This window comes from Gossypium hirsutum, chromosome A10 (genome assembly GCF_007990345.1).
Source record: "Gossypium hirsutum isolate 1008001.06 chromosome A10, Gossypium_hirsutum_v2.1, whole genome shotgun sequence".
In the NCBI taxonomy this organism is placed as follows: Eukaryota; Viridiplantae; Streptophyta; class Magnoliopsida; order Malvales; family Malvaceae; genus Gossypium; species Gossypium hirsutum.
In genome coordinates this window covers 86379109-86391235 of record NC_053433.1, presented here as the reverse complement: position 1 = coordinate 86391235, position 12127 = coordinate 86379109, and the positions used below count along the sequence as shown (strand labels likewise).

Here is a 12127-nt window from a genome sequence, read left to right as displayed (position 1 = left end):
TAGGCACATCTGACTCCTTAACGCATAACTGGTAATATCTGGACCTCAAGTCTATCTTAGAGAACCATGTTGCTCCTTTCAGCTAGTCAAACAAGTCATCAATCCTTGGAAGAGGATACTTATTTTTAATTGTCACCTTATTGAGTTACCGGTAGTCAATGCATAATCTCATAGAACCGTCCTTCTTTTCATGAATAATACGAGAGCACCCCATGGCGAAAAGCTTGGCCTTGCAAAACCTTTGTCGATCAACTCTTACAACTGCGTCTTCAATTCTTATAACTCAGTCGGGGCCATCCTATATGGAGTAATAGAGATAGGTGTCGTCCCTAGCATTAGCTCAATACCAAATTCAACTTCTCTAACTAGAGGCAAACCTGGCAATTCCTTAAAAAATACATCCACAAACTCGCACACAATCGGTACTGATTCGATTTTCAATTTGGATTCATTTGTATTCAATATATATGCCAAATAAGCTTCATACCCTTTTCTCATGTATTTCCGAGCAATCATTGAAGAAATCATCATTGGCAACTTATTTGCATCATTTGATTCAACCCAAAGAATCTCATCATTTTCATATTTCAATTCCATAACTTTCTGTCTACAATTCACTATAGCGCCATGTAATGTCAACCAATCCATACCCAGTATGATATCAAATTCGTCAAATGGCAGCAGCATCAAGTCGACCAGAAAATAATGATCTTTAACCGTCAAATGACATTTCTTACATACTTTTATCGACTATCACATGCTTTCCTAACGAGTTAGACACCTTAATTATAAATTCTGTAGACTCGACAGGTATATTCATACTAGATGCCAATTTCATACACACATACGAATGAGTGGAGCCAAGGTCTATCAAAGCAATAACATTAGTATCATAGAGAGAAAATTTACCAGTGATCACATTAGAAGAAGTTGCGTCTTCGCATGCACGTATGGCATAGGCTCTAGCCGGAGCCCTAGCTTTAGACCTCATTACTATATCTCGTTTCACATTTTTACTACCGGTCACATTCCCAGCATTTCTTGAGGGTCTTCCCCTAGAAGCTATGCCACTCGGTCTTGGACTTTGAAATCTTTCTTTTTCCATCATCTCGGGACAATCCTTAATAAAGTGGTCTAGAGAACCACATCTAAAACAAGATCATTCACTCACCCCATAGTTTCCAGAATGACGTCTACCACATTGCTAGCATTCAGCCTTGGAAGGTTTAGTGTTACCCGCACTTGCCATGGACGTATCTTGAGATCTAAAACTCGAATTCTACTTTCTACGATTCCCGTATGAATCTCTAGCCAACACATGTGAATGGGAATACATCTCTCTAGATTTCTTAAACTGAGATGGCAATGACTATTTCATGTACCTCTTTCTTGTATCTCTTACTTCAGACTCGGCCTTCTTCTTTTCTTTAACCAATTCTTCAATTTTACATGCCCGCTCAAAAAGTACCACAAATTCTTTCAACTCAAGAATACCCACTAATGTCTTAATATCCTCATTGAGTCCATCTTCAAATCTTCTGCACATTTTAGCTTCGGAGGGTGCGCACTCCCAAGCATATTTGCTGAGTCTGATGAATTCTCTCTCATTTTCACTAACTGTCATAGGACCCTATTTCAATTCCAAGAATTTCTTGCGCTTCTGCTCGATGAACTGTTGCTAATGTATTTCTTTCGAAATTCCTCTTGAAAGAATTCCCAAGTAACCCTCTCTGTTGGTATTACAGATACCAGTGTTCTCTACTAGTGATAAGTTGCATCTCTCAACAGGGATATGGCACTTTTTAGGCACTCCTCGGGTGTACATGATAATTTATCAAATACTTGTATTGAGTTTTCTAACCAGAACTCCACTCTTTCAAGGTCATCATTGGCATTTGCCCTAAATTCCTCGGCACATTGTTTCCGAATTTTATCAACAGGTGCCCTAGAAAATCTCATGAAATCCATATGTTGAGGTATCACATGTGCGAGTTAAGAATTAGGGGGAGATGGGGGAGGTTGAGCGTTCGGGTTCATTCGAACAAACTCCGTATACCATACGTTAATCATGCGGAAAAAGGCCTATATGCCTCCTTCTCCTCTACTGATAATTTAGGGCCTACTTTTGGATGGCACTGCTCCTTCCACTGGAGCAGGCGCGTTACTTTCTACATCATCCACCACTGCTCTGTCGGGATTTATTTGCTATATAAAAACACATTTTAATATTGTCAAGAGTCGTCACACTATCATTTACATATATATACGTATGACATGTATAGCGAGACTCAAATATGCTAGGTTAGTCCGAGAATCGACTAAACCATAGCTCTAATACCATAAAATGTAACACCCCTTACCTGTACCCGAGACCGAGATAGGATACGAGGTATTACCGAACACATACACAGTTTTTCATGTAAACTGGGCTATAAAATGTTTCTTTAACAAAATACTTCATTCATTCGTACACAAATTATCCTTAATATAGGCCTACAAGGCCCAAAACAACCATCAGAAGGGATTCCGGACTGAATCGAAGACTTTAAAAAAGTTTGGGAAATTTTCCCCAATGCGGTGCCACACACCCGTGTGGAATAAGGGACACGCCCATGTTCTCCGGCCGTATAGCTCTCTAACTACGAGGTCAGCATCAATTAGGGTCACACGGCCGTGTGGCCAGACCGTGTGGTCAATTAAAATTAAATGATTTTTCATAAAAATGGTACAAACTTCACACTGCCAGAGTACACGCCCATATGGATATACCGTGTCTCTCACACGGCCAACACACACGCCCATGTCTTAGCCCGTGTGTTACTACTGAGCATACTGACTTGCAAAATTAGGGTGCAGGGGACACATGGCCACGCGTATGGGGTAGACCGTGTGTCACATACGGTTTAGACACATACCCGTGTGTCTTCCTCTGTGGGCCAATTAAGGGCTATTTTCCACGCCAATAGTCACCCTCACTCATTTATACATTTAAACACATTTCATAACATGCAACATGACATATTTAGGCACTCAAATATTCCACACCATGGCACTCTCACATCTTCCTAATGTCATCCTATTACATATTCATTTTGTTACACCATTTAGAAGCATTCCACACCAATTTCATGCATTTGTTACCATAACGTCAAATTATGCATTCATGTTTATAGTCATTTTTAAGTCATTAGGTAATCTCTTATCTTTTAGCATCTAGTCCACACTTTATCATGCATTCACCAATCAACAACATATCACATCATCAAGGCACTAGTGTCATGGGTTGCGCATGGGAGCCTGCAACCATGACACATCTGTGTGAACCATCAAGAAGGAAGGAGGTCATTTGGTCCAATCGGGCCGGCCCGTTGCTTGAAGAGATTGAAGGCCCATCTACAAGTTAGACAAATATATGAGATTATTTTATAAGATTACATATCTTAGATAAGATATGTAATCTTAGAAGATATGATTTTATATTCTTAAAGATTTGATGGTAGGTACCCTTTAATCATAGCCGTTGATGTACTTAATTTTGTACCGTTGGATTTGGAGAGGCTCAACTATAAATAAGAGACCTCTTCCCTCATTGTAAATCACTTAAGTTTTGAGTAATAAGAATCCTTGAGAGTATTCACTCAAACTTTTCTCTCTTGTGTTCTTATTTTCCGTGGCTTGTTCTTGTCCCATTCTTCTTTCATCTTGTTGGTTTTGAGTTGCTTTCGCTTGAGTTGTGTTTTGGGAGGAATTCTGTTGAATCCTTCTTTTGTGGAAGTTAGGCTGACTTAGGCATTTTTGGAGTAAAAAACTGCCTAAGGCCGCACGGATTCTGAGGCAAGAATCTTAAGTCCGTGACAGTTGGTACCAGAGCCAGTTCAAAAGCACTTTTGAGATATGTTGAAAGAAGTTGTTGATCAGAATGAGCCAATGGAGACCCGTGGGAGGGCTAGAAAGGCTAGTCGATCGAGGGATATGCTGTCGAGCTTGGAAATTCGAGTGGTTAATCTCGAGGAGTCTGTTGGTGACATGAAGGAAACACTCGAAGTGGTCCTAACCCGTATGGAGGAACTGAGGGAAGATAGCAAGGAGTTTGTGTTGGACTCCCTTAGATCCACTTCGGACAAACTAATAGGGAGGGACGAAGCTCTTGAGACCCTGCTGACTGCCATGAAGGAAGAGATTGCTGAGCTTAAGGGGGAGCTCAGAATCTGTAAGGCTGCCCTGGGAAGTAGGATGTTGGCTTCGGGACCAAAGCAACGTCATGTGGATGTTCCAAAACCCGAGAAGTTCAAGGGGATTAGGTCCGCAAGAGAAGTGGACAACTTCCTGTGGGAATTGGAGCAATATTTTCGAGCAATTGGTATTGAGGATGATGCCACCAAGGTAAACACCGCTTCAATTTACTTTTCTGATGTTGCTCTCTTGTGGTGGAGACGTAGGTCCACGAATGAGAAATGTGGAGGAACGACCATTGGAACTTGGGAGGAGTTCCAAAGAGAGTTGAAGAAGCAGTTTTATCCACAACATACAGAAAAGGAGGCTCATGCTAAGTTGCGTCGGCTTACGCAACAAGGCACTGTTCGAGATTATGTTTGGGAATTCAGCGAGTTGATGCTTCAGATCTCAGACTTGAATGAGAAAGAAGCATTCTATTGGTTCGAGGATGGTTTAAAAATGTGGGCCAAGCAAGAGTTGCGTCGCCTAAATATCACTGAATTGACCGAAGCTATGGCCAAGGTAGAAAATTTCTATGATGTTGGGGGAAGAAAGTTTGATAATAATGATTCTTCCAAACCCAAGTCGAGACCCAAAGACAATGGTGGGGGAAACAAGGATCAAAGGGAAAAGAACGACGAAGGCCCAAAGTCTAGTCAAGGTAAGCCTTGGGATAGAAAAGGACCAATGAAGTGCTTTCTTTGCCAAGGCCCACATAGAATGAGTGTCTGTCCAAAGAAAGCCACTTTTCATGCAATGGAGGCACGCGAGGAAGCCGAATATGACACCAAAAGCCTCAATTCGATATTAGGAGGTGTCGAAGAGAAGTCAAGCAATGGGTTGATGTTTGTGGACATCATCGTAGCTGGCAGAAGATTGAATGCACTTGTTGATACTGGTGCATCTGATTTATTCATGTCTAAAGAAATGGCAAAGGAATTTGGCCTTAGAATCGAGGAAGATTCGGGACGAATCAAAACGGTGAATTCAGAAAGCATTCCTATAACGGGTGTGGCAAAAGGGGTGGAACTCAAACTTGGCGAGTGGACGGGCAAAACGACCATTAAGGTAATCCCACTTGATGATTACGATTTTGTAGTTGGATTAAGTTTACTTGACAGGCTTAATGCGGATATTCACCCTTTCGAGAACTACATGACCATCTCCGATGCAAATCAACGATATATGGTGAGAATGAAAAGGAAAGGAAGCATGGAGGGAAAAACCTTGTCGGCAATTCAATTTGCCAAAGGAGTCCGTCGAAATGAAGTCTCCTACCTAGCTACCTTGAGAGACAATATGGATGATAAATTCGAGGTGGAAATTCCAAAGGAAGTGGAACGGTTGCTAAAGTCATTTCAAGATGTAATGCCCATAAAGTTGCCCAAAAGTTTGCCACCTAAGAGGGAGGTGGACCACAAGATTGAGCTGTTGCCCAATGGTGAACCACCAGCAAGGGCACCATATCGGATGGCTCCACCGGAACTAGAGGAATTGCGGAAGCAGTTGATAGAGCTTTTAGATGTCGGGTTCATTAGACCATCTAAAGCCTCGTTCGGCCCACCTGTGTTATTTCAAAAGAAGCATGATGGATTTTTGAGAATGTGCATCGACTACAGGGCCTTAAACAAAATCACTATAAAAAACAGGTATCCCATTCCTCTTATTACAGATTTGTTCGATCAACTTGGTAGCGCAAGATGGTTTACTAAGTTGGATTTGCGATCGGGGTACCACCAAGTGAGAATAGCCGAAGGGGATGAACCCAAGACAGCCTGTGTAACTAGGTATGGGTCCTTTGAGTTCTTGGTGATGCCATTCGGGTTGACAAATGCTCTGACCACATTTTGTACCCTAATGAATAAGGTATTACAACCTTTCTTGGGTCGTTTTGTGGTTGTTTATCTTGACGATATTGTGGTATATAGTAAGACGCTCGAAGAGTATGTGGGACACTTGGGGGAGGTGTTCCAAACTCTATGAGAAAATGAGTTATATGTCAAAAAGGAGAAATGTTCCTTTGCCCAACGAGAAGTGCCATTTCTAGGCCATATTGTGGGAGGGGGCACGATTCGAATGGATGAAAGTAAAATTCGAGCAATTACCGATTGGGAGTCACCAACCAAGGTGACGGAGTTGCGGTCTTTCCTTGGATTAGCAAATTACTACCGTCGCTTCATTGAAGGCTATTCCAAGATCACTGCACCCTTGACGGACCTGTTGAAAAAGGGCAAAGTGTGGGATTGGGACCTTCGGTGTGAGAAACCCTTCAACCAAGTGAAGCAAGCGATGACAAGTGAGCCTGTACTCGCATTGCCAAATTTTTCAAAGGCGTATGAGTTACGCACAGATGCTTCAGAGTATGCGATTGGAGGGGTGTTGATGCAAGATGGGCATCCGATTGCTTTCAAGAGTCGAAAGCTTAACGAGACGGAACGGAGATACACGGTCCAAGAAAAAGAGATGACGGCAGTGGTGCATTGTTTGTGCACATGGAGACACTATTTGCTGGGTTCCAGGTTTGCGGTATTCACTGATAATGTTGCAAATAGCTATTTCTTAACCCAGAAAAAGTTGTCCCCCAAGCAGGCTCGTTGGCAGGTTTTCCTAGCAAAGTTTGATTTTAGCATAGAATACAAGCCGGGGAGTGCCAACATTGTGGCCGATGCACTTAGCCGAAAAATGGAATTCGCAACGATAAGCCAACCTGAGAGTCCCTTATTAGAGCGCATTCAAGAAGGACTGTCCCATGATCCCACGGCTAAAAATCTAATGGAGCTTGCTAGAGATGGAAAGACGAGGCGATTTTGGCTCGAGGGAGAATTGCTATACACTCATGGGCAACGTCTATATGTGCCTCAACATGGGAATTTACGAAGGGAAGTCATGAAGGAATGTCATGATTCAAAATGGGCTGGCCATCCAGGAATACACCGCACCTTGGCTCTATTGGAGGATCGATTTTATTGGCCTCACATGGGTGATGATGTGGAGACCTATGTGAAAAATTGTTTAATATGCCAACAAGATAAGGTTGAGTTGAAAGCCCCTGCTGGTTTGTTACAACCATTGCCCATTCTGGAGTGCCCATGGGAGAGCTTGTCCATGGACTTTATCACAGGCTTGCCTAAATCTGATGGATTTGCGAGTATTTTTGTTGTGGTGGACAGGTTTTCGAAGTATGCAACTTTCATCCCCGCAACCAAGGAGTGTCCTGCTAAGGAGGTAGCTCGCTTATTCCTTAAACATGTGGTGAAGTATTGGGGAGTACCACAATCTATCATCAGTGATCGAGATGGGCGATTCACGGGTCGGTTTTGGACAGAGTTGTTCAAGTTAATGGGCTCAGACTTAAACTTTTCCACTAGCATGCATCCTCAAACTGATGGGCAAACCGAACGAGTGAATGCATTGTTGGAGACGTATCTTCGACACTATGTAAGTGCAACACAAAAGGATTGGCCAAAGTTGTTGGATGTGGCCCAGTTTTCATACAACTTACAACGAAGTGGGGCAACGAACCAGAGTCCGTTTGAGATAGTGACGGGGCAACAACCGCTTACACCCAATGCAGTTGCAACTCGTTATGCGGGACCGAATCCAGCAGCTTATAGATTTGCGAGGGATTGGCAAGAGCAAAACGATCTAGCTAGAGCTTGTCTACATAAGGCAAGTAAGCGCAACAAGAAATGGGCGGATCGAAATCGAAGGGACGTACAATTTCAGGTTGGTGACCTAGTTCTTGCCAAACTACACCTGATTTTGCGACATGATGGGTTACACAAAGGACTCGTTCGGCGGTATGAGGGGCCATTTCGAATTGTGAAGAAGGTAGGCAAGGTGGCCTACAAGCTTGAGTTGCCTGAAAAGCTTAAAGTTCATCCAGTATTCCATGTGAGTATGCTTAAGCCATTCCATGAAGATGGAGAAGACCTAAATCGAAGCAACTCTGAATGAGCACCAATGGGGGTAAAAGTCACCTATGATCGAGAGGTCGAGAACATTGAAGCGGATCGTGTGGTCAGACGTAAGTACTACCGACCGTGGCGCGAATACTTAGTCCGATGAAAGGGATTCCCGGATAGTGAGATGAGTTGGGAACCTGCTGAAGCCTTGTGGCAATTCCAAGGCAAGATATATCGATACCATACGGAGGACGCGACGAGGGCGTCGCTAGATTTGGTGGGGGAGAATGTCATGGGTTGCGCATGGGAGCCTGCAACCATGACACATCTGTGTGAACCATCAAGAAGGAAGGAGGTCATTTGGTCCAATCGGACCGACCCGTTGCTTGAAGAGATTGAAGGCCCATCTACAAGTTAGACAAATATAAGATATTATTTTATAAGATTAAATATCTTAGATAAGATATGTAATCTTAGAAGATATGATTTTATATTCTTAAAGATTTGATAGTAGGTGCCCTTTAATCATAGCCGTTGATTTACTTAATTTTGTACCGTTGGATTTGGAGAGGCTCAACTATAAATAAGATACCTCTTCCCTCATTGTAAATCACTTAAGTTTGAGTAATAAGAATCCTTGAGAGCATTCACTCAAACTTTTCTCTCTTGTGTTCTTATTTTCCGTGGCTTGTTCTTGTCCCATTCTTCTTTCATCTTGTTGGTTTTGAGTTGCTTTCGCTTGAGTTGTGTTTTGGGAGGAATTCTGTTGAATCCTTCTTTTGTGGAAGTTAGGTTGACTTAGGCGTTTTTGGAGTAAGAAACTGCCTAAGGCCATACGGATTCTGAGGCAAGAATCTTAAGTCCGTGACACTAGCACACGCATGCATAGGCAATTAGATTATAATCCAATGATCAAATATAAGCCATATCACATGGCCATTACAAAATGAATCATCATCATCATAGGCCCTTACAAATTGGCCAAATAGCATGACACATATCACAAAATAACCAAGTTCCCTATACATGCCATACTTAAAATAACAATTTTACTATACCCAATAATCTTTTGATAGTGTGATCGAATGCTCCGACAACTTACGATCCCCGAGCTAACTTGGCGGAACTACAAATGATGGAAAGGAAAGGGGTAAGCATTAAAGCTTAGTAAGTGCACATGCAAATAATATACAATAGTAGTAAGAAATCAATATACAAGGATATATCAATATATACATAAAGATTATTCATCATTTAAACCTTTTGGGCTTACTTATCACATGTACACATATATATACTTACTCATCACGAATCGTTCTTTACCAAGGCATTATTCATAGGTTTAGCGTACATACCTATACTCGTCGTATTATATCATATAACCATACCTCTTTACCGTGCCCTCCTCGGGACTTTCATCGCATCATTCATTATAATACCCGTTGAACACTCAGAATACTATTGGATACAGAAAATTCACACATAAGTGCCACATATACATTCATAGCCGAAGCTACCACATAACATGTAACGCTCGCAATGGAGCTACTCAAGGGCCTGCTCATAAAAGCTATCGGTCAAGGTGTAACTACACGGGCTACTCATAAAAGCTGTCAGGTATCCGACCACTCTAGGATTACCTAGCCACCAGTAGGACACACAAGACCATTGCCCAAGACTTAATCACATGTATCCCATCCATTATGAACTCGGACCACTCAATGAGCTCGGATGCTCGCATCCATAATGAACTCGAACCTCTCAACAGCTCGGATGCCACATATATCACGAACTTGGACCATCAACAAGTTCAGACTTCTTAATTCCTAGTGACATGTCACTTGTATCCTAAACTATTCCTAAGGTTTAAACGGGATTTTTTTCCCACTTTCATATGGTATCTTTATCACACTTGCTCGTGATGTCATGGATAACGACCATAACATTACTCATGCTTTCATAACTATCCGTACGCATAACATTAATAATAACAACAAAATATCTATCATACAATATCAATACATTAAAATGTATTACAACATTACATTATTTGCATATGTACTTACCTCGGTACAAAAATGATGGTAATGAGCCTAATCGTCGTATACTTTATTCTTCCCTCGATCAAGACCCGGTTCATATTTTTCTTGATCTATAATGCCAAATTTAACTTGTTTATTAATCACATTATTCAAATCAATCCACAATCCATACCTTGGTAAAATTACCTTTTTACCTCTAACTTTTCACTTATTTATGGTTTAGTTCCTAGGCTCGTAAAATGAAATGCATGCATTTTCTTTGTTACCCAAGTGTAGTCGAACCTTTACTATGCTCATATCAGCCCATATTTTCCCTTATTTCACTTTATCACTACTTACTTTACACTTTTACAAACAAGTCCCCTTTTTCGGTGTTTTCACTAAAAATCATTTAGTAAAAGATGTTTATCATACATCAAACATTCATATTCCTCCATTAATCATCAATATACATACATGTTACACATGGGTTAAATTTCATACAACCCTAGCTCAAAATATAGCTAGAAATGGGTAGATCATGCTTCAAGGACTTCAAAAATACACAGAATATTAAAAAAGAGGCTAGAGAGGACTTACAATTAAGCTTGGAAATGTTGAACAAACCCTAGCTATGGCATCTTGCAATTTCCGAAAATGGGAGAAGAAGATGGACACCAAATTTTGACTTATTTTTCCCTTTTTATTCTTTTAATTACTATAGACCAAAATGCCCTTAGGGTTTTTCTTTCAAATTTTTCCTATGCATGTCCAGTTTTGTCCAAAATTATAGAAATTTGTCAAATTGCTAATTAGAACCTTCTAATTCATAATCAAAAGAAATTTCATGCTTAAAGCTTCTAGAGTGCAAATTTTGCATCTTATTCAATTTGGTCCCTAAAATTCAATGAGACATTTTATGCATAGAATTTCTTCATGAAACTTTCACATAAGTATGCATTCGTAACATAAACCTCATAAGAATCATATAGTAATTATTTTTATCTCAGATTTGTGGTCTCAAAACCACTGTTCTGACTAGACCCTAATTTGGGATGTTACAGTTCAAAGTTCAAATAGGTAAATTAGGCTTTAGAGTTTTGATCTGCCGTTGCAATTAGTAGAGAATTTCTGTGTACTGCCATTTTTCAATATTATATTTGTTTTTTGTTGTATGTGTAAAATGAAGACCGGGGGATGTGATTTTTTTCGATGAGTTAAAGGTGACAGTGAGGGGACAGACTTAACTGTAAGAGAAGAAGGATGCACAATTGATGGAATAATGCTAAAAAATAAGATGTTATTGACAGAGAACAAGAGATTAAGACTTGAGAACGATGATGAGCATCGACAATACCAAATAAAAATAATTCCTACAATAAAATAACTCTAAACAGTGGTAAAGAGTAGTAGGGTCGATTCCATAGGTATTGATGATTGTGATCAACTTTTGTGTTTTTCTCGTGAACAAAATTTTTGTCATGCCGATAATCATGGCAATAAAAATGCCTACGACTCTCAAAGACCTACTGAAAAATAAATAAATTAGGGGAGTTTCAAAATGACTAGAAATTAAATAAATGAAATAGAAGAAATAAACAATTAAATAAATCAAAAATTAAATTAAATTGGGAAATAAATTCGGATTTTGCAAACAGAGTTATAAAGCCTTAGCCCTAGACTCGATGGATTTCGGTTTTTGAATCGATCCTCGAAAATTAGTTTTCTCCTCTAAACAATAAGCTAGTTATAGCTGCTAAGAACGTCCTAACCACTAATTCTTCCTTTTGTAGTTGATCTCGGTACGCCATGCAAGCCAACCCTTATCGATTGTCTAACCGCGATATACACGGTCGCAATTCAAGACCCAAACAAACTTGCATTCTGAAGAACCCAACTCGGATTAACGGCTTCAACGATGCGGGATGTTTAAATCTGATCACAATCTCCCTTAACTTGTTCGCGAAAATTCGAATATAGTACGGC

The 12127-nt window shown here is 40.5% G+C and overlaps 1 protein-coding gene across 1 annotated transcript; it reads left to right on the top strand.

Annotated features, from left to right (window-relative positions):
• Positions 1-3894: 3894 nt before the first annotated feature.
• On the top strand, positions 3895-6198 carry LOC121208038 (uncharacterized). The gene has a single exon (XM_041078564.1). The coding sequence runs from the start codon at positions 3895-3897 to the stop codon at positions 6196-6198; it is 2304 nt and encodes a 767-aa protein (XP_040934498.1).
• Positions 6199-12127: the final 5929 nt, after the last annotated feature.